Source organism: Oncorhynchus keta, chromosome 35, assembly GCF_023373465.1.
Source record: "Oncorhynchus keta strain PuntledgeMale-10-30-2019 chromosome 35, Oket_V2, whole genome shotgun sequence".
Classification (NCBI taxonomy): Eukaryota; Metazoa; Chordata; class Actinopteri; order Salmoniformes; family Salmonidae; genus Oncorhynchus; species Oncorhynchus keta.
The window spans coordinates 62,705,566-62,726,452 of NC_068455.1; the positions used below are offsets into that span (position 1 = coordinate 62,705,566).

General features: G+C 42.8%; 3 protein-coding genes across 5 annotated transcripts in view; 2 read left to right on the forward strand and 1 right to left on the reverse strand.

The window, feature by feature from the left end:
* The window catches only part of acap1 (ArfGAP with coiled-coil, ankyrin repeat and PH domains 1), a 37,424-nt gene extending 33,893 nt beyond the window's left edge, over positions 1–3,531 (reverse strand). The window contains exon 1 of the mRNA XM_052497236.1: positions 3,511–3,531. The gene's annotated coding sequence lies outside the window, so the exon portion shown is untranslated. The remainder of the gene's footprint in view (positions 1–3,510) is intronic.
* agfg2 (ArfGAP with FG repeats 2) lies at positions 454–12,215 on the forward strand. Of its 3 annotated transcripts, XM_035753189.2 has the most exons (14): positions 464–1,127; positions 1,981–2,074; positions 3,225–3,340; positions 3,605–3,758; positions 4,155–4,287; positions 4,730–4,834; positions 4,990–5,022; positions 5,991–6,227; positions 6,934–7,006; positions 8,217–8,260; positions 8,476–8,568; positions 9,050–9,169; positions 9,724–9,794; positions 10,238–12,215. In XM_035753189.2, exons 1-14 carry the CDS (start codon positions 961–963, stop codon positions 10,283–10,285), a joined length of 1,488 nt encoding a protein of 495 aa, XP_035609082.2. In that variant the 5' UTR covers positions 464–960; the 3' UTR covers positions 10,286–12,215. The 3 variants fall into 3 exon arrangements, with proteins under 3 accessions (XP_052353197.1, XP_035609082.2, XP_035609083.2); XM_052497237.1 differs by lacking the exons at positions 9,724–9,794; positions 10,238–12,215 and adding an exon at positions 8,798–8,855 and having other exon boundaries at positions 454–1,127; positions 9,050–9,168; XM_035753190.2 differs by lacking the exon at positions 4,990–5,022 and having other exon boundaries at positions 471–1,127.
* A 3,397-nt stretch (positions 12,216–15,612) lies between these two features.
* Positions 15,613–20,887, forward strand: part of LOC118368784 (insulin receptor substrate 1-B) — a 56,999-nt gene continuing 51,724 nt past the window's right edge. Inside the window, exon 1 of the mRNA XM_035753194.2 lies at positions 15,613–16,275. Coding sequence (XP_035609087.1) covers positions 15,927–16,275 — 349 coding nt within the window. The 5' untranslated portion in view covers positions 15,613–15,926. The remainder of the gene's footprint in view (positions 16,276–20,887) is intronic.

Sequence of the window (20,887 nt, forward strand, 5' to 3'; positions counted from 1 at the left end):
AATAGATTTATTTTGCGTAGGTAATCTATCTTCAGTCTGTTGACTACATTAGTTGACTACATGTGTGTAATGGCGCGAGGGCAAACCCTTTTGGACCTGTATAGCCGAGCCTATGTTTTTATTTATTTGTATGTTACTGTTCTATATGGATGGGATTTAGAGAGTGATGTGAAGGGTTAACAAATTGAAAACAGATGAAACAAACATTTTTCATGTCGGACGTCATCATGCAATGGGCGTGATGTAGCCGTTAAAGGTCTGTTCCTGAGTTACTATGAAAATAAACTCACATCAGACAGCTCTGATCAAATAATATTAATCAACATCTATTTGTTTCAGCGTATAGAATATCATTTCATAAAACTAGAATGGTGAATTGTTTCTCTCTCGTCTATGTTGGTTTATTTGTGTGGGTTATTTTATTTACCATTCTATGGTATGTGTGGTCCTCTGGTCCTTGCCTTAGCTGGCAATCTGGGTTTCAAAAATCTGTATCATTTCAAAGCGCGGCGTCTTCATGGAACGACAGACACGAGCGCAATAATGCCAAAGGGGGGTGTGCGTATGGCAAGCAGAGCGCCATGCAGAGAGAGAGATATTTAGAGCGAGAGGCAGATGTCTTTCTCCACTCCAGAAGAGAATACCGCAGCAATGGATAAATAATAACGACGTAGTAAAACTCATTGACAGCTTGATAAGACCTCATTTCTGACTTCCGCTAAAGACACAAAATAGCCTGACGCATGCATGTAGGAAGATCCAGGTAATATCGGTCTCAAATCGCGTAAACGCGAGGCGCATAATCATCGGTTTCATAATGCGGGCGTGAGTAACATACTGTAAACGGAGGGAGGAATAAGGGAGGTTAGTAGAGGGCCAGTGGTAATCGGCTCACCACTATACGAGCTATAGTCCTCTCCGCCAGACCAAAAGCGGGCGAGAGCGGGCGGAGACAGCAGTATGTCGAACCGAAAACATCGGGACAGCCAAGAGATATGCGCCCGCAAGGTCCGGGAGCTGGCCCAGGCTGTAGTAAACAAACACTGCTTCGAGTGCAGTCAACCGGGGGTGACTTACATCGATATCACCGTGGGCTGCTTCGTGTGCACATCGTGCTCTGGAATGCTGTAAGTAGGTGGATACACAAGGGACATATATATTTGGATAGCTTCTTTAACATGCATATTGCGCACATGAGGCTATTATATATGCCTATAAATAAAAGAAGCCCATTGCATGCAAATTATTAACCAATAATAATGTCCAGTATGCTGCATCTGCAGAGCATATTTGAAGATGCTGTTATATTTGAGCATTGAGAAGGAAATGAAACGTGAAACTGTAGCCTAACGTGGCCTATGCGCCCTGTATTCATTTACGAGGTCGCCCCATGGTTTGTTAACTTCCTATGGCTACCGTTAATTGTACTACTACTACTTTAACATTTTCAGGCGTGCCCGTTTACCGCGCCGTGTTACGTTTCCTTTCGTCGTGGCCCAGGTTTGGTGTCTCTTTCTGGTTCATGTAACATTCAGCATGCAGACCGTTGCCAGCTCAGGTCCTCAACACATTATAGGCTATGCCTGTAGCATGTCGCAAGGTTCAGTAATTTGCAGTGGCCAGAATTCAGCACAGGTTTAGACTCTTGTCACGAGCACAGAAGAATAGCCTAAACTTTAAACCCTTTGCACACTGAATGAGCAAACTATTATGTAATGTGTTGTATGCCTAACCTCTACACTGGATACATTTGCACTATGACAATTTTCGCATTTTCTCACAGTCACCTGTCATGGCATCCATTTCTCGAACACTTTAAATCCCCCTTACATCCCATTCCTCTTCAATTCTCTATCATGAGTGTTCCTCTTCAGTGATTTATGTGATTATAGGCAGAGCAAATGTGAAGTGCCCACTTTTACACATCTTCCATCTCTCATTTATTTATTTTTCTTATTTTTTCCAATCTCTCTGCCTCAGGAGAGGACTCAACCCTCCCCACAGAGTCAAGTCTATCTCCATGACAACCTTCTCCCAACAGGAAGTGGAGTTTCTGCAAAACCATGGCAACGAGGTGAGTGACAAACGGGCCGCATCCATTATTGACAGTCAGGTGGGCTTGTAGGCGGGACCTAACAGTATTCCAACTATATTTCACCTTCCTCATTACAACCTCATTACAATTCTGGGGGTAATTTTCAGTGCCCCGGCTGGATACTTCAATATTTTAACGTCAGGAAAAGGTGAACAAAACACAATTGTGATGCATACCTGGACTCGTAACATTCAGTATTCTATACATTTTTGATGTTCCAGGATAAATAGAGCAAGAATCGATTATATACCATAGGTATTATAAATAGATATCATAAATGATACATGTACATCCTTTTACCGGGGCCATCCTGAGAGAGATTGAGGCGACGTGAGGTAGGTTTATCCATCTCCCATAATCGTTTTTTTTATGTGAACTAGACAATATTAGATCCAAACCCTCACCTCTCTAGACCTGTCTGTTGTAGAATCTCCTCTATTTTCTTATCCCTCTTTTTGAGATAAAAGGGGATGCTTGATGCCCCCCTCCTTTATCAGTCAGACCAGATAATGGCACTGTTTTGGTGGTTGCAGACGGTTTCTGGAGGAATGTAGCTGCTCTGCCCAATTTGTGCAGTGAACAGAACGCAACATCCAAACCACCTTGTGTGTGTGTGTGTGTGTGTGTGTGTGTGTGTGTGTGTGTGTGTGTGTGTGTGTGTGTGTGTGTGTGTGTGTGTGTGTGTGTGTGTGTGTGTGTGTGTGTGTGTGTGTGTGTGTGTGGGTGTCTAATGCATTGCTTATGCCCAATAATTGAATTTTTGTGTGTACATGTGTGAGTGTATGCATGAGTGTCTGATTCATTGCTCTAACGCAGATATCAGGTAGAAAAGTCTGGATATTTCAGTCATATTTAGTCATGATTAATCATCTTGGTGATTCATTTTCATGTCAGTGAGATGCAGTACTGTGACTAAAACATGTAATTAATGTGTGGGAAGGCATGTGTATTGTTTATGTTCTGTATCATTGTAAAATGTGTGTGTGTGTGTGTGTGTGTGTGTGTGTGTGTGTGTGTGCGTGCGTGCGTGCGTGCGTGTGTGTGTGTGTGTGTGTGTGTGTGTGTGTGTGTGTGTGTGTGCGTGCGTGCGTGCGTGCGTGCGTGCGTGTGTGTTTCTGTGTGTGTGTAGGTGGGGAGGAGGACCTGGCTGTGTGCCTTTGATCCAAAGACAGAAGGTTGTTTCGACACAAGGGACTCCCAGAAACTGAAGGAGTTCCTCCAGGACAAATACCAGAAGAAGAAATGGTGAGGAAATCAATAAATATGAAATATTATCATCATATATTCAGGAAGATATCCAAATGTCAGATGTACCACCTTCTCTGAACTAATCTGATCAAAGCTCCATAGTAACTCATTTGTAATAGCACATTGATGAGAATTTGTGGAATTTTTAGGACAGTGCATTTACTTACCTTGAGAAAAGTTTTCTTTTTTAGTTTAGTTTAGTTTCATTGAGATAGAATCTCTTCCTCAAATGTAGTCACAGCAACATGTAACTATTTCCAGGCATTTTTCGAAGAACAAGAACAGGAGGGAGGTAGAAGGACCCTGGAGCCCGCCTGGGGTACAGGCCTTACCCATCTCTCACGGCCCCACACCCGCCCAGGCCCAGTCCCAGTCCCACGCCATGCCTCCCTCGGCCAGACTGTTACGCACACTGGTGAGATACATAACACCTCCGAGAGATTGAGGAAATGAGACAGAGAGAGGCAGAGCTGTATTTCCTGTCAGTAAAACTGCATTGAATTGAATTAAATCAGAGAAGGTGAAGAAAGAGAGAGAGTGTGATATAGAGAAGGGGAGGGAGAGTGATAGATAGAGAGAAAGAGGGAAAGAGATAGGCAGAGAGAGGTGTTACTGTGGACAAGAGTAATAGAGGTAGAGAGAGGTGAATACTGTGAGGTCCTACGGCACAGAGAGAACCCACTCCAGGTCGTCTCCACATCAAAGATAAAGTGATTAATAACAGATGAAGGGTTATATGAGGATATGTAACACAGAGGGGAAATACACCCACCCACTGTGTGGTGACTGTCTTGTTCCCTCCCTGTATCAGCCTCTCCTCCAGTCCCAGCTCTCGTCCTGGGGGGACAGAGTCCCCGCTATCTCCCCTGCGGACATGAGGGCTGACGTGTTCACTGCCCGTGCTCCCTCGCGCTCCCAGAGCTTCAGAGACCCCCCTATGAAAGGTAGAACAGTTCACCATCTTTTTTTGGTACTATGAGTAATGGCACCTGAGGCAACATGATTTGACCCTGTTTTTTCTTTCTCTATCCACTTCTCTCTATTGTTATGTCTGTCTCTCTATCTTTCTCGCTCTCTCTCTCTGTTATTCTCCTCGTCTCCTTCTCTCTGTATCTGTCCTCTCTTTCCTTGTCTCATCTCTCTCTCTCTCTCTCTCTCTCTCTCTCTCTCTCTCTCTCTCTCTCTCTCTCTCTCTCTCTCTCTCTCTCTCTCTCTCTCTCTCTCTCTCTCTCTCTCTCTCTCTCTCTCTCTCTCTCTCTCTCTCTCTCTCTCTCTCTCTCTCTCTCTCTCTCTCTCTCTCTCTCTCTCTCTCTCTCTCTCTCTCTCTCTCTCTCTCTCTCTCTCTCTCTCTCTCTCTCTCTCTCTCTCTCTCTCTCTCTCTCTCAGACTCTCTACTGAGTGGTATAGAAAGACAACGTCCAGGCTCTCTTTCCTCGGCTATGGGAAATCATAACCATGGCCCCTCCTTCCCTGCCCTCCCTCGACCCTCAGGTACAGACCACACTGACCTCTTGTCTGATTGGTTGTCTTGTGAAATATACTCCTGGTGTCTTCTTCTACCTACATATCTCTCATTTTCTTCCCTATCTCTGGTCCCTCTTTTTCTTTCTCTTTTTCCTTCTCTCTCTTCACGTTTACCTCCTTAGCCAGTAGCACTTTCAAAAACAACTTCACTTTAGGTAAGACACTAACCTGTACAGTATTTGAAAGTGTGCTGAATGGTTATTCAGCGGTATAGAATATAAAGTAATAGAATAGATTTGGTGGTTGTGCATACTGCATAATTCCCTGTAAACAGTAGTAAATGTGTATCTCAAGCCTGGCCAGGTCAAGGAGAGACACACTGTACCCTGAGAGGGAGGGGGGGGGGGGAGCGAGAGAGAGAGAGAGAGAGAGAGAGAGAGAGAGAGAGAGAGAGAGAGAGAGAGAGAGAGAGAGAGAGAGAGAGAGAGAGAGAGAGAGAGAGAGAGAGAGAGAGAGAGAGAGAGAGAGAGAGAGAGAGAGAGAGAGAGAGAGAGAGAGAGAGAGAGAGAGAGAGAGAGAGAGAGAGGAGAGAGAGATAGAGAGAGATAGAGAGAGAGAGAGAGAGAGAGAGAGAGAGAGAGAGAGAGAGAGAGAGAGAGAGAGAGAGAGAGAGAGAGAGAGAGAGAGAGAGAGAGATAACACATTTAAAACTATTTTTAGAGAGTAGCCAATGCTCCTTTCAACGGGGGCCCAATGGTATTCCACCATGCTGCGGTGCAGTAGTGTAGTGAGCTATATGGGTCACAGTTCTAATCATGCACATTGACATTCCAAATAAGTATGCTATGAAGAAGTGTATGATAAAGTAGGCTATGATTCAGTCCAAATCCTGCTGGCTGCTAATACATGTAGCATGCTAAATGTTTATGCAAAGCTAGTATTGCCCCAATAAGGAATTCTGAGGTTATATTTGCCATATTGGACTGTTGAGGCTATTGCCTGGTCAGGTCATATGGTCAGAAAAACAAATGCATGGGCTGTGTCTGAAATGGCACTCTATTACCTATATAGTTCACTGCTTTGGCCCTGGTCAAATGTAGTACACTATAGAGGGAATAGGGAGCCATTTCGGACTCACGCCCAGCCTTCATTATACCGGCCATCTTTTTGTTGGCTCTCCCAGGTCGTACAGTGGCCTCCTCGGGGGGCTCAGCTCCCTTCAGGGCCTTCCCTAAGTCTCTGAGTGTGGACTTTGGAGGGCTCAGCCAACAGCACAGTCGCAGTGCCCTCAGCGTCGCCCCCCCAGCCCCCGGCCCCAACACACACACAGACCACCAGGACCGCTACGCTGCCCTGTCCCAACTGAACAGTGTCTTCCCTGACACATCACCCGGACCTGCAAATGGACCAGGACATACTGGTAAGGGTAAAAGGAGTGAGTGTGTGTGTGTGTGTGTGTGTGTGTGTGTGTGTGTGTGTGTGTGTGTGTGTGTGTGTGTGTGTGTGTGTGTGTGTGTGTGTGTGTGTGTGTGTGTGTGTGTGTGTGTGTGTGTGTGTGTGTGTGTGTGTGTGTGTGTGTGTGTGTGTGTGTGTGTGTGCATGCATGTGAGAGACAGAGATAAAAGGTTGTTGTCAGCTACATTGCATAACATTTATTATTCCCATTGTGCTTTCAGCTCTGAATGCTACACTGCTGGGTTGTAGCGGAATGACTTTGGAAATATGTTCCAGTGTTGATTTAACAATGCTACAAAATGCTAACATAACTAATGCTAACATAAATGTGCAGGAACAATGCTTTGGGCATGTTTAAACATATATTGTTTTATTCCCATGATTCAATACATACTACTTCTCCCCCAGGCAATCATATAGGTATTGTTTTTCTGTGTCATAGTTTAATTTGATAAATATAGCGTTGAACTCTAGAGCAGTTTTTTTTTTACACTTCTACACTCAATACAGTTACACCTTGACGACTCAAGCTCTCAGAGTGGAAACTTTGCATCCTATGTCTAAGTGAATTAAAGTACTCTTACCAGCTAATTACACTTGATCTCTCGAATTAAGCTCTAGCTAAAGCCCTGTGCTTATGGTCTGTCTATTGTTTTAATGTCTGTTGTTAGCACCCCCCGGTGGACTACGCCAGTATAACACACTCTTTGGGAAGCGCCTGTCCTCCAGTTCTACTCCTGCCAGGTAATGAATGCAATGTCAAGCAATGTCAAGCAAATACACTTAACGTTCATATTAAGTTAACTGACTATGTGTCAACTCTGTACACGTGCATTGCAAATGCGCCGGTCCCAATACAGAAAGATTATTAAAGATGATTTATTTGCTCAGGATATCTGCACACCCTTGGTTTAGTAATTCATGACAGTCCTACACCAGAGCTGGAGACAACTGCAATAGTAAATTGATTGTTTTAGTTTTTTTTCAATATTCATACATGTAGTAATACAATAATACAATAATTAAATAATACAATAATTCATACCCTTTGACTTAATCCACATTTTGTTACAGCCTGAATTTAAAATGATAAAATATATATGTTCTCTCAACCATCTACACACAATACGCCACAAGAACAAAATGAAAACTTTTTGATACACATTTTTGCAAATGCATTGAAAAGGAAATATCTCATTTACGTAAGTATTCATCACCCCTAAGTCAATAAATGTTCGGCAGCGATTACAGCTGTGAGTCTTTCTAGATAAGTCTTTAAGAGCTTTGCACACCTGAATTGTACAATATTTTCACTTTTTTTATTTTTTTATTCTTCAAGCTCTGTCTAGTTGGTTGTTGATCATTGCTAGACAGCCATTTTCAAGTCTTGCCGTAGATTTTCAAGCCTGTTTAAGTCAGAACTGTAATAAACTCTATCTGTTATAAAGTCACCATTGGCCTCGTGGTGAAATCCCTGAGCAGTTTCCTTCCTCTTCGGCAACTGAGTTAGGAAGTACTCCTGTATCTTTGTGTTGACTGGGTGTATTGATACACAATCCGACGTGTAATTAATAACTTCACCATGCTCAAAGGGATATTCAGTGTCTGCTTTTTTCAATATTTTTTTTTACCCATCTACCAGTAGGTGCTGTTCTGTGCAAGGCATTGGATAACCTGGAACACTTATTGACTCAAGACATTTCAGCTTTTCATTTGTAATTAATTTGTAAAAATGTCTGAAAACATTATTCCACTTTGACATTATGGAGTATTGTGTGCAGGCCAGTGATACAACATCTCAATTCAATCCATTTTAAATTCAGGCTGTAACACAGACAACATTTTGAAAAAGTCAAGGGATGTGAATACTTTCTGAAGGCACTGTATATAGTTGGTCCTCCCTCATCCTCACCTTCCTTCCTTCCTTCGTCTCTTCTTTTCCTTCTTTCTTCAGCTCTCCAGGCGTCGATGCCGTGACGGGATCCCAAACATTTGCAAGTAGGCAGTGTTACAAAAAGATGAATTAATCTTGCGGGTGTATATTTCTCATGAAATATTTTAAAAGACATGACCAAATCCCTTAACCTCTTTGTCTCTCTCTCTCGTCTCTCTCTCCCTGTCTCTCTCTCCCTGTCTTTTTGTCTCTCTCTCTCTCCCTGTCTCTCTTTGTCTCTCTCCCTCTTTCTCTCTGTCTCTCTACCTCCATGTCTCAGATTTCCCCAACCCGTTCAGCTCCTGTTCCAGCTCTCAGCAGCAGCAGCCTGCCCTCTCTCCCAGTAACCCCTTCCACAGCTCCACCTCAGGAGGTAAGTTTCCCGCAGGGCTAGTGCAATCCAGCGTCCTTGGGGCGTCTCTACCCTAAACCTTAACCCTAACCCTAGTCTTAACCATACCCTAACCCTAATCTTAACCATAACCCTAACCCTAATCTTAACCATAACCCTAAGCCTAACTCTAATCTTAACCATAACCCTTACCTAACCCCAACAATTACCTTAACCTTTTTACATTTCAACTTCAATTGGGTAACGTCAGAGTTGGGACGTTCCAAGGGGAAATGGTCAAGAATGTTCCAGTAACAGTTTACTTGAAGGTACTCTTTAACATGTTAAACTGTATATAAGTAGTTTATAGACCGTGTTCATGAGTTAGTACTGTAGTTTAGACATCATTAACAAGCGGTTATAATGGAGAATTGAGAATAACATCTGCTCCATATACAAGGCCCCTGGATTCGCGGTGTATTGGAGGACACAAGATGACACCCCAGTGTTGTGTTTCTTCTAGGTGACTCCAGTGGGTTTGTCACCTCTCCCACCTCAGTGTTTCCTCCGTCTGCCACCTTCCCAGCTCCCACTACCCAGAATGCATTTCCTCATGAGCATGCCAACAAACAGGAAACCAACGGCAAGTAGAAGTCAACAATCGTTCTATTCTCTTCTTCTAAGCTCTGCTCTTTCCTATTCTATTCTGCCAACACAATTGCGAGAATGTTCTCCAACGATCCTGTACAGGACCACACGAAAATAGCACTTGCCGTTTTGCGTTCTGTATATACAAAGTACAGTACATGCTTTGCCAAGAAACACAAAAGTTAGCCAGTGCTGTGGTGTTTGATGGCTGCGCTACCACAGCAGCGTGCCATGTCACCCCACAGCTAATGATGATTACCAGCATCTTCCCTCCCCTGCTTACACAACACCAACTCAGTCATTAAATATAGACTTACAACCCAGAAATGTTGAATTAGTGATATTGCCCTGGTATGTGGGGCGTTGCCCATTCTAGTAATTATATTTCTTTGTTTACTCCCCCTTTCATGTTGGGTGCTGGTTGATTTCAATGTGTGTTGAATGGCAATTCCCATGTGGTTCTATATTTGTCAGAGTAGTATAATATTTGATGTATTAGTATTTGGTCTTAATGTGTCTCTGGCTTTGGTGGTGTTGTTGTGTTTGTAGGTTTTGCCTCTTTCCCTGCGCCGGACTCTCAGCCCAAAGTTCCTTGTCCAATGTCAGTGAACCCATTCACTGTGAGTACCACACTACAGCAACACAACCACAATGAGCATTGAGTGCACTTCAATAGGTTGAGCGGTGTTTGCTGGGGATTTGGATGGGAGCTGCTTAATTATCATGCTGAAGCTTAATTCAACAGGAATGAACGGTTCATTGGTGTTTGAGGGCTTTTCTGGAGCAGTACATTTACAGTAGGAGCTCTCCTTCGCTCTCTCCCTCTCCATCTCCTTCGCTCTCTCCATCTCCATCTCCTTCGCTCTCTCCCTCTCCCTCTCCATCTCCTTCGCTCTCTCCCTCTCCCTCACCATCTCCTTCGCTCTCTCCCTCTCCCTCACCATCTCCTTCGTTCTCTCTCTCTCCCTCACCATCTCTTTCGCTCTCTCACTCTCCCTCACCATCTCCTTCGCTCTCTCACTCTCCCAACCTCTTTCCCTCCTTCGCTCCCTCCCTCTCTCAGGGGAATGTTTACCCGAGTAGAGGAATGTCGCGAAACCCTTTCATCTGATCCCGGCGCCCCGGGCTACGACCGACATGGAGGGGTGGACTGAAGACCGGTGAACTTGAAGAGCTGCTGCCATTTCAATGCCCCTTCAGAGAGAGAGAGAGGGGGAGGGGGGGGGTGTTCATGCAGGCCCCTCTCCCCTCTACGTGTGTGTTTGTGCGTGCGCGTGTGGAGTATCTGTACTGTAACGTTTATCCATGGAATGTGTGCATGTGCGTGCCGGTGTGTTTGAGTGTGTGTGTGTGTCTGTGTGTGTTTACCACATACCATTTACCAAGGGTGTTTATATGGCAATAGAATCCACCTCAGGGATCTGTGCGTGTCATCACCAAGACGTACACACACACTGACACACTTAAGCTGGGTGTACACTACATGATTTTGGCCCCGATCTAGCTGTCCCAGACAAGATTTTGAGATCGGAGACAAACTGTCGTTGCCTACTCCTTTAATGTGAGGGGTCAGAGATGCAATCTCAGGGCTACCGATCCCGTCTTTGAGCAGTCCCAGACGTCCCGATATTTTCAAACGTTTGATTTTTGTCGGCACAATATCTACAATGCTCTTGGAAGTGTGAGATGTGCATCGACAAGTTCTGAGAATGGTGATCAGCAAGAGCCAATGAGAGCTCGCCAGATAAGAAGCCAATTAGATGATGACGTTGTTTCGCATCACCCAGAATGTGTCGACTCTCAAGCAGAAGCCATGACTACTAGTATGCATTTGTACTTGCCTTTAACCAAAGCCAAAGTGTCAAATTGTTAAACAGCTCTGAAGTTCACAAGCAATGTTATTCCATTCAAAATGTTGGCTAGATATTTCAACTCTGTATGGCAAGCGTGAATGTCTGACTGAAAACGTTTACGAGGCTGCTTTGAGCCACAGCTCATTCTAGTAACATTAACAATCCAATCACATCATCACGTCAATGTTTTGATGAGACAGCGGGGTGGTACCGAGAATCCTCGCGACCAAGTGAAGAATCTCGGCGTGTGTCACACCCATTTGTGCTACGTTGGCAAGACTAAAAACAACAGGGGGAAAAAGTTTGTTTAATGTGAGAGGCTGAGCGATGTTAGGATTTTAAAAGTCGTGCAGTGTACACCCGACATTAGCTGTTTCTCCCACGTACTGCTTCTGTGCTACAGCAGCCCCATCAGCACGTCAAATCATTATATTTTGCTCACTTTTTGGAAACACCTCTGATAAGGACATTGAAAAACTCCCCAAAGCTAGCCAGTCCAGTCAGTCAGTGTGTATCAAGTCACAGAATGGAGACATCCCTCTTCAAGGCTTTCAGAGCTGAACAATACGACAAGCGCAAAGAAATTATGACAAGCAAGCATTTGTTTTTCTTAGTGACGGTTATTGCCAGCCTTAACACAACATTCTCTTAACGCATGTAGATTGGAAAACATTCAGACAAGCCTGTCCCCCCCATGTGCTGCGTGCATATCAGAGGGGGCTGGTGGGAGGAGCTATAGAAGGACTGGCTCATTGTAATGGCTGGATTGGAATCAATGGCACAGAGTCAAACATGTGGTTTCTGTCACAATGAGCCCGTTCTCCTACAGCTCCTCCCACCAGTTTCCTCTGTTGCGTACGAATGTGGAAAACACATTTGTATTTTTTAATTTTTTATGTTTTGTTGTTTTTTGTAAATGGTTTGTGTTTCAGTCTCAGGCTGCATGTGCTGGGAGGGCTGCAAGAGGAGATGCTATTGAATGTAAAAGCTGTTTTCAAAACAACAACAGTGTGTTTCATCTCTCCCTGTAATGGACCAAATGTTTCTCGTTCTTTTGGGTGACAACATGGAGGTGAAATTAATTTTCTTTCTTTCTTTCTCTTTTTTTCAAGAGTTCCACCGAGAAAGTATTTGTAATGAGAAGTGTCCGTGTTCATAAATTCAAATAATATTGGTTGCTTCTTTAAACAGTGTCTAGTTCTTTATTCGTTGTGTGTGTGTGTGTGTGTGTGTGTGTGTGTGTGTGTGTGTGTGTGTGTGTGTGTCTCTCTCTCAATTTTTTAAATTCAATTCCATTTGCTTACATTGACTTAACAATGTACATATTGCCAAAGCTTACTTTAGACATTTAAAATATTAACATAATTAATAATAATAGTCAATATTGTCAACGGGACAACAGTAACAGCAATAACAAAAGGTCAAAATAACCATACATTGAACAATAACAATAAGCATAGAGGACATGTGCAGGTTAGTTGGTCTGTCAGACACTGTCCCTCATTTTATGACAGGCAGCAATGTAGTGCGCTGCCAACCCACAGCTCTCTGCATCCAACCCCCAACAGGACAGGTAGCATATCCTCATCAGAGAGTTCTTTGAAACCTCGAATAATGGTTTCATATTTGTGGAATTTACACTTTCTAATTGTTTTATATTTTTTACATCTTGTCAGGAAATGCAGCTCTGTCTCGGGTTCTGCTGAGGTGCAGTGGTTACACAGCCTTTCCTCTACAGGGAGCCAGGTTTTCCTGTGTCTACCCTTCTCAATGACAAGACTGTGCTCACTGAGCCTGTACTTCGTCTAGGTTTTGATCAGTAACCATGGTCAAATAGTTAGCCACGGTGTACTGTCGATTTCGGGCCAGATAGCACTGCATTTTGTTTTGTGCTTGTGTTTCCCAATAAGTAATGTAGTTTTGTTTTAACTGTTGTGATTTGGGTTATTCTGATTGATTGGATGTTCTCTTCCTGAGGTTTCAGTGTGTTAGTAGAACAGGTTTGTGAATTCCGCCCCAGGACCAGCTGGATGAGGGGACTCTTTTCTTTGCTCAGCTCTTGGCATTGCAGGGCTTGGTAAGGATATGAGAGGGGCTCACTGTATTTTAGATGTTTCCAAAACTGAATTGCTATTTCATTTTATTTTATTAATACTAATTTATTGACTAATTCTGCCCTGCATGGATTGTTTGTAGTTTCCCTCTGGACATGTAGGAGAATCTTACAGAACTCAGCATGCAGGGTTTCAATGGGGTGTTTGTCCCAAAAGGGTGAAATCTTGTTTTGCAAGTGGACCCCACACCTCGCTGCCATAAAGTGCAATTGGTTCAATGACACATTCAATTAGTTTTAGCCAAATTTGAATAGGTATTTTAATTCGATTTTTTTTAATGGCGTAGAATGCCCTGCGTGCTTTCTCTCTCAGCTCATTCACTGCATCATTAAGGTGTCCAGATGAGCTTGTTTATAAACGTAAGTAATTGTAGTGTGTGCAGTACTCTATATACTTTGTACCAACTGAGAACGTTGGTTTAACTCCCTGAGATCTAGATCTTCTCTAGAAAATCATACTTTTTCATATTTTTGGGGTATACTGCCAGGGTCCAGGTCTGGCAGTACGTCTCTAACATGTCCAGGCTCTGCTGTAGGCCATGTGCTGTGGGTGACAGCGGGTACAGGTCATCTGTGAAGAGCAGGCATTAAACCTCTAAATTGTGGAGACAGTATTTTTCTAGAATAGTGGCCAATTCGTCTATGTAAATATTAAAGAGTGCAGGGCTCAGATTCCAACCCAGGTGAAGGCCCAGCTCCTGTTTAAAGAATTAAAGTTATTTTCTTGCCTTTTCTTTTCTCTCTCTGTGTGTGTGAAATGTTTCATTTGTTTCACTAAACGTTTTGTAATACGTAACTTGAAACAAACAATTTGGATAATTAAATATTCACCCAAGTAATTCCTTCCTTCTGGCTATCAGTCAATTATGAGTAGACTATTTAAAACTTCCCTTGTGACAACTTTAAATAGGTAATGACAACATTTAACCACCAGGCGGCGTATACTGCATAGTTTTCAAACCATGTCCATTTTTTACAGTTTTATTTAACCTTTATTTAACTAGGCAAGTCAATTAAGAATTCATTCGTATTTACAATGCCGGTCTACCAAAAGGCAAAAGACGTCCTGCGGGGACGGGGTCTGGGATTAAAAATATATATATATATATATAACATATAAATATAGGACAAAACACACATCACGACAAGAGAGACATAAGACAACAACATAGCAAGGCAGCAACACATGACAACACAGCATGATAGCAACACAACATGACAACAACATGGTAGCAAGACAACATGGTAGCAGCACAAAACATGGTAGAAACATTATTGGGCACAGACAACAGCACAAAGGGCAAGAAGGTAGGGCCATATTGCATAATTCTACATCTACAATGTAATAATGAAAATAAAGATGAATCGCTAGGCTACTAGTTATAATTATTAACTATGTGTACTTAAAATAATACAATAAACAATCTTCATAAATAATACATTCACATGACTGAATAATGTAATTATGTCTATAAACATCATGTTCCCATTACAGTTCAATCGATCGCACCAACAGCTGTAAAAAGATTCAACTGAAAAGTTCAATCAAGCCAAATGTGCTCAGAGTTTCCATCATCGGGATGCACTTTGATGAGGGTTGCATTTCTGTTGAGTTCTTGAGTGTTGTATTTCTTGTTATGAAATGTCCCAATCGTTCAACCGTGCAGCACACGGTGTGATCTTCAAAATAACTTAGCAAATTCCACAATATTGGCCGAAGAACACATAGGCATTCCTCTAAGAACCAAACGGGAATTCATTCGATTCGAATTAATCTCTCTATCTCTCTCTGTATACTCTGTCTCTCTCTCCCTCTTAAATTATCTCACGTACTATGGACAAGTGTTGACTGACAACTTTTCATAGTAGCTCCACGTCTAAGCGAGGGGACAGGAGCGGAGGGGACAGCGTTACAGCGAAGTAGTCCGTACACTGCTGCAGCTACAGTACTACAGTACTACAGGATTAAAGCGCTCTGCCTACTAGCTAAATGGTAGCGATGTGCATTCCGCATCATTTGACTCCGTTCAGTTTAAAAGAGCCGCATAATTCGCCTCCCAAACGGCTCTTCGTTGAAACTGCTGGAAAATCGACCTAGAACCACGAAAAAAATGGCAAATCTCCAATGCAAAGACAAAATAGTAAATTACCATTACCCTATGTGAGATCGTAATATGCAAGTTCAACTACATTGTTACCTGGCCAAATTGTTTAGATCGCCTGCAAAACGTTTTTTTTTAATGCACTGCACAAATTACAGTGGACCAGAATGACCGCTATTTATTGTTTCTGCATTCAGAAATCCTCCATCTTCAGATAATGATTGTGTAACTTAGTTGTAAAAGCAGTAGTAATAGTAGTAGTATGCAAATCAGGGAGCCAAATGAACGGCTCTTTCACGAGATGCGATTTGATTCCCAACGTTTGCCAAAAAGAGCCGTTCGTTCACGAACGACTCATCACTACTACACAGTAGTAGCAGGCGCTTTCGCGCAGTTGCCGAATGTGCTCGCCAGTGTGTTCGTGCAGAAAACTAAAGGAGAGACCTGCTGAGTTGAACAAGGTAGTTATTGCAACGAGAAAGGAAGGGGATATTTAGCTATTCTTTTTAAAAGACTAAACTGGACCAGAGGACCTCTCTCCCTTGCATACGCGTGTTAAAGGGAGGGAGGGGAACGGCACAGAATGATGTTTGAAGTACCCTCTACAGTTAACTTGCGAGAGTGTTTTTGCTGAGTTGAAAATATTAAGTTTAGGTTCGAGAAAAACAAGGTAACTCGAGCGCAATGGAGAGCCAACCACCCGAGCCGCAAATCTACGAGGACGTTCGAAAGAGCGGCTATCTCCGCAAGCAGAAATCCATGCACCGGCGATACTTCGTGCTCCGGACGGCCTCGGAGAGGGGCCCGGCCCGGCTCGAATACTACGAGAGCGAGAAGAAATTCAGAGGAAAGACACCCGTCCCCAAGAAAGCCCTGGTGCTGGAGACGTGTTTCAACATCAATAAGCGGGCTGATGCCAAGAACAAGCACATGCTAGTGCTGTACACTCGGGCGGAGAGCTTTGCCATCGCGGCAGAAAACGAGGCGGACCAGGACGAATGGTATCAGGCCATGGTGGAGCTGCAATGCAAAAGTAAGTAAGCAAACTACAACGAGCTCTATATGGCTGCCTATCGTTATAACGAAGTGGCCATAGTATTACATCTGAACGTGGCGATGTAGCCCACTGCAGCAATTTGCTCAAATGCAGCTTATAAACACGACACGTGCTGGTTTAATATACCACGTCTGTCAATGTTATTAGGCTATTTGTTATTAGGTTATTGTTATTAGGCATTTCAAATATATATATATGGTTATTGTTATTAGGCTATTTTTAGGACATCCAGAAATGTGCATAACGGGAGTAACTTAACATTGCTCGTCAGCAGCGAGGAACGTCCCACTGCTCACTACCAGCGATGTTTTAAAACATGTCGGCACACGATTTTAGCGTAATAGTTTGAGGTATGTTCTTTGCGTTTTAAATAAAAGTGATGTCAAAATATATCCATATTACAGTGTGTGGTAGGTTACTGTACTTATTAATGTTTGCTGCTGCCTATGGACCATCATTTAAATATGATGTAAAATTACAGTGCATACTTCTTTGCATAATAATTATATTTAGCCAAAGTCTCCCAGAAACGGCAAATCGTATGTTCCAAGTTGCGGTGTGTGCTTATCCTTGCCAACACCCTGAGAACGTTATCATACTTTTTCCCCACACCCATATAGATAGTCTACTTGCGCCAAAAGTTCACATATGGACCAAAAGCTTGTGGTTTGTACAGGGTTTAGAGACGGGTTAAGCAAGTAGTTTCATTAAAACGTTGCCTGTATCAAGAGTAGGCTATATTGGAGACAATGTCCTACAGCAAACCCTCTCTCCCGCTTCTTCCTTTGCCGAGTCAACCCTGGCCATTGCGCAAACGCATCCAGAATTTTTTGTTGTGAGCCTGATTCTCTGTTTACTTAGTAGGTACGATACAAGTATGAACAAAGTATGAACACTCCCTACAGTAAGTCGCCAGAGCGTCTGTTAAATTACTCAAATGTAATTATAAACTGGGTTCGAGCCCTGAATGCTGATTGGCTGACAGCCGTGGTGTATCAGACGGGTATGACAAAACATTTCTTTTTACTGCTCTAGTTACACTTGAAACCGGTTTATAATAGCAATAAGGCACCAATGGGGTTAGTGATATATGGCCAATATACCACCGATAAGGGTTGTAATCCAGGCACTCCACGTTGCGTCATACGTCAGAACAGCCCTTGTGTGTTATTTTGGCAATATACCACACCCCATCGTTCCTTATTGCTTAAATGTATGTTTTATTTTGTGCTGGCATGACAATATTTGCCAAGACATCACAGTAGAGGATACACGCAAAACCAACAGCATGAACAAGTTTGCACAAGATCCATATGGTTGGATACCTGTGTAGTTTGCACAAGTACCAATAGGCACACTCATCTTCCCTTCAGAGTTATTTTGGTATTATTTATTCACATTTGCAATTATGCACATACAGTAACAAAAGGCATCGGTTTTCAATTTATACACGCTTTCAAATCCCTCTTGATATCAGCAGTTGAGCAAACCTTTTGTGCAAACAAAACTATCAAGCCAGTGGCTGACTGTGGCCGCAATCACCCAGTTTTTTTTCCTGCAGTCTCATCATGGGAAAGAAAGCTCATAGACCAGTGATGGGGGTGGGGAGGACACATGATGCAATCTTGGGTTCAAGGTACTTACAGCTGACCTGCTGGCCTATGTTATGTAAAAGAGCTGACTACAATGAGGGGGGAAAGTAGGTGCTGCCGCAACCAACAAGAGAGAAAAGCAGAAGCCTCTTACTGTGTTGAACATGTCTTAAACATTCTCCACAGGTAACGGTGATCAAGTGGTTGACATAGAATTGGACCTCTTTTGACTTGGTTAACCTGTGCCTTAAAGTAACTGTCCAGTGTTTCTATGAAATATAGCCTATAATTAAAAAGCATCTTTTCTGTGTGGGAAGGGTGTGTGTGTGTACCCCAACAACAGAATGGTGTGGGCATATACCAGTCATTAATATTATTCATGCGAGTAGACTGTTGATTGGCCAGCTCATCCTGCTCTAGAATGGTGATTGGCCGCTCATCTTCCCCTCAGGAGTATGATATCCTACTCGATTAGAAAATAGCGAGCATTTTTTAAACGGCCTGTTGGAGCTACAGGTTTGAGGTGGGGTTTTTGAACTATTTTTTCTCCCTAAAATGTATTCTTTGGCCACAGATAGTAGCGTAGGACAACTTTATTTAGATATAAGTCGACAACATTATTTGGGTATAAGTCAACAACATTATTTGGATATGAGTTAACAGAATATGAACTTTTAAAATTAGATTTTCACTGGACAGTTACTTTAACTAATGTCTTAGGCCTATGACCTGTGCAAAGGGGTCAAGGCTGTCTCTGGCTTTAGTTGGCCCTATGTACAGATCTAGGATCAGTTTTCCCTACTCCAGTCCTAACTGTAACCAATTGGGCACAAAAACCAGCAACAATATGTTATGCATATATTTACATTTTAGTAATTTAGCAGACGCTCTTATCCGGAGCAATTAGGGTTACGTGCCTTGCTCAAGGGCACACCGGCAGATTTTTCACCTAGTCAGCTCAGGGATTCGAACCAGCAACCTGTCAGTTACTGGCCAACACTCTTAAATGCAAGGCTACCTGCCGTGCATATGTTATATGCAATAGGTTACATACAGTGTCTTCAGAAGGTATTCATCCCCTGGACATTTGACTCATTTTGTTGTGTTAGACCCTGCATTTTAATATTTTTCGTCACTGGCCTACACACAACACCCCGTAATGTTCAAGTGGAATTATGATTTTAGATTTTTTTTTTTTTTTTTTTTTACAAATGAATAAAAAATGAAAAGCTGAAATGTCTTGAGTCAGTAAGCATTCAAACCCTTTGTCATGGCAAGCCTAAATACATTCAGGAGTAAACATGTGCTGAACAAGTCACATAATAAGTTGCATTTACTCACTCAGTGTACAATAATAGTGTTTAACATGAAAAATTACCTCATCTCTGTGTCCCACATACGGTGCATTCAGAAAGTATTCAGCCCTCTTGACTTTTTCCACATTTTGTTACATTAAAGCCTTATTCTAAAATGGATTACTTTGATTTTTTCCCCTCGTCAATCTACCCACAATACCCTATAATGATAAAGCAAAAACAGGTTTAAACCGGAAATATCACATTTACATAAGTATTCAGACCCTTTACTCAGTACTTTGTTGAAGCACCTTTGGCAGCGATTACAGCCATGAGTCTTCTTGGGTATGACACTACAAGCTTGGCACACCTGTATTTGGGCAGTTTCACCCATTCTTCTGTGCAGATCCTTTCAAGCTCTGTCAGGTTGGATGAGGAGCGTCGCAGCACCACTATTTTTAGGTCTCTCCAGAGATGTTCTAACGGGGCTCTGTCCGGGACCACTCAAGGACATTCAGAGGCTTGTCCCGAAGCCATTCCTGCGTTGTCTTGCCTGTGTGCTTAGAGTCGTTGTCTTGTTGGAAAGTGAACATTCGCCCCAGATTGTGGTCCTGAGTGCTCTGGAGCAGGTTTTCACTAAAGATCTCTCTGTACTTTACTCCGTTCATCTTTCTATCGATTCTGACTCGTCTCCTAGTCCCTCAGTCCCTGCCGCTGACAAATATCCCCACAGCATGATGCTGCAACCACCATGCTTCACCTTAGGGATGGTGCCAGATTTCTTCCAAACGTGACGCTTGGAATTCAGGCCAAAGTGTTCAATCTTGTTTTCATCAGACCAGAGAATCTTGTTTCTCATGGTCTGAGAGTCTTTTAGGTGCCTTTTGGCAAACTCCAAGTGGAGTGGCTTCTGTCTGCCCACTCTACCATAAAGACCTGATTGGTGGAGTGCTGTAGAGATGGTTCTCTTTCTGGAAGGTTCTTCCATCTCCACAGAGGAACTCTGGAGCTCTGTCAGAGTGACCATTGGGTTCTTGGTCACCTCCATGACCAAGGTCTTTCTCCCCCGATTGCTCATTTTGGCCGAGTGGCCAGCTTTAGGAAGAGTCTTGGTCGTTCCAAACTTCTTCCATTTAAGAATGATGGAGGCCACTGTGTTCTTGGGGACCTTCAATGCTGCAAAATATTTTTGGAATTATTCCCCAGATCTGTGCCTCAACACAATCCTGTCTCGGAGATCTATGGACAATTAGTTTGACCTCATGGCTTGATTTTTTCTCTGACATGCATTGTCAACTTTGGGACCTTATATAGACAGGTGTGTGCCTTTCCAAATCATGTCCAATTAATTTAATTTACCACATGTTGACTCCAATCAAGTTGTAGAAACATCTCAGGGATGATCAATAGAAACAGGATGCACCCGAGCTCAAGTTAGAGTCTCATAGCAAAGGGTCTGAATACTTACAGTTGAAGTCGGAAATTTACATACACCTTAGCCAAATACATTTAAACTCAGTTTTTCACAATTCCTGACATTTAATCCTTGTAAAAATTCCCTGTTTTAGGCCACTTTATTTTAAGAATGTGAAATGTCAAAATAATAGTAGAGAGAATGATTTAGTTCAGCTTTTGTTTCTTTCATCACATTCCCAGTGGATCAGAAGTTTACGTACACTCAATTAGTATTTGGTAGCATTG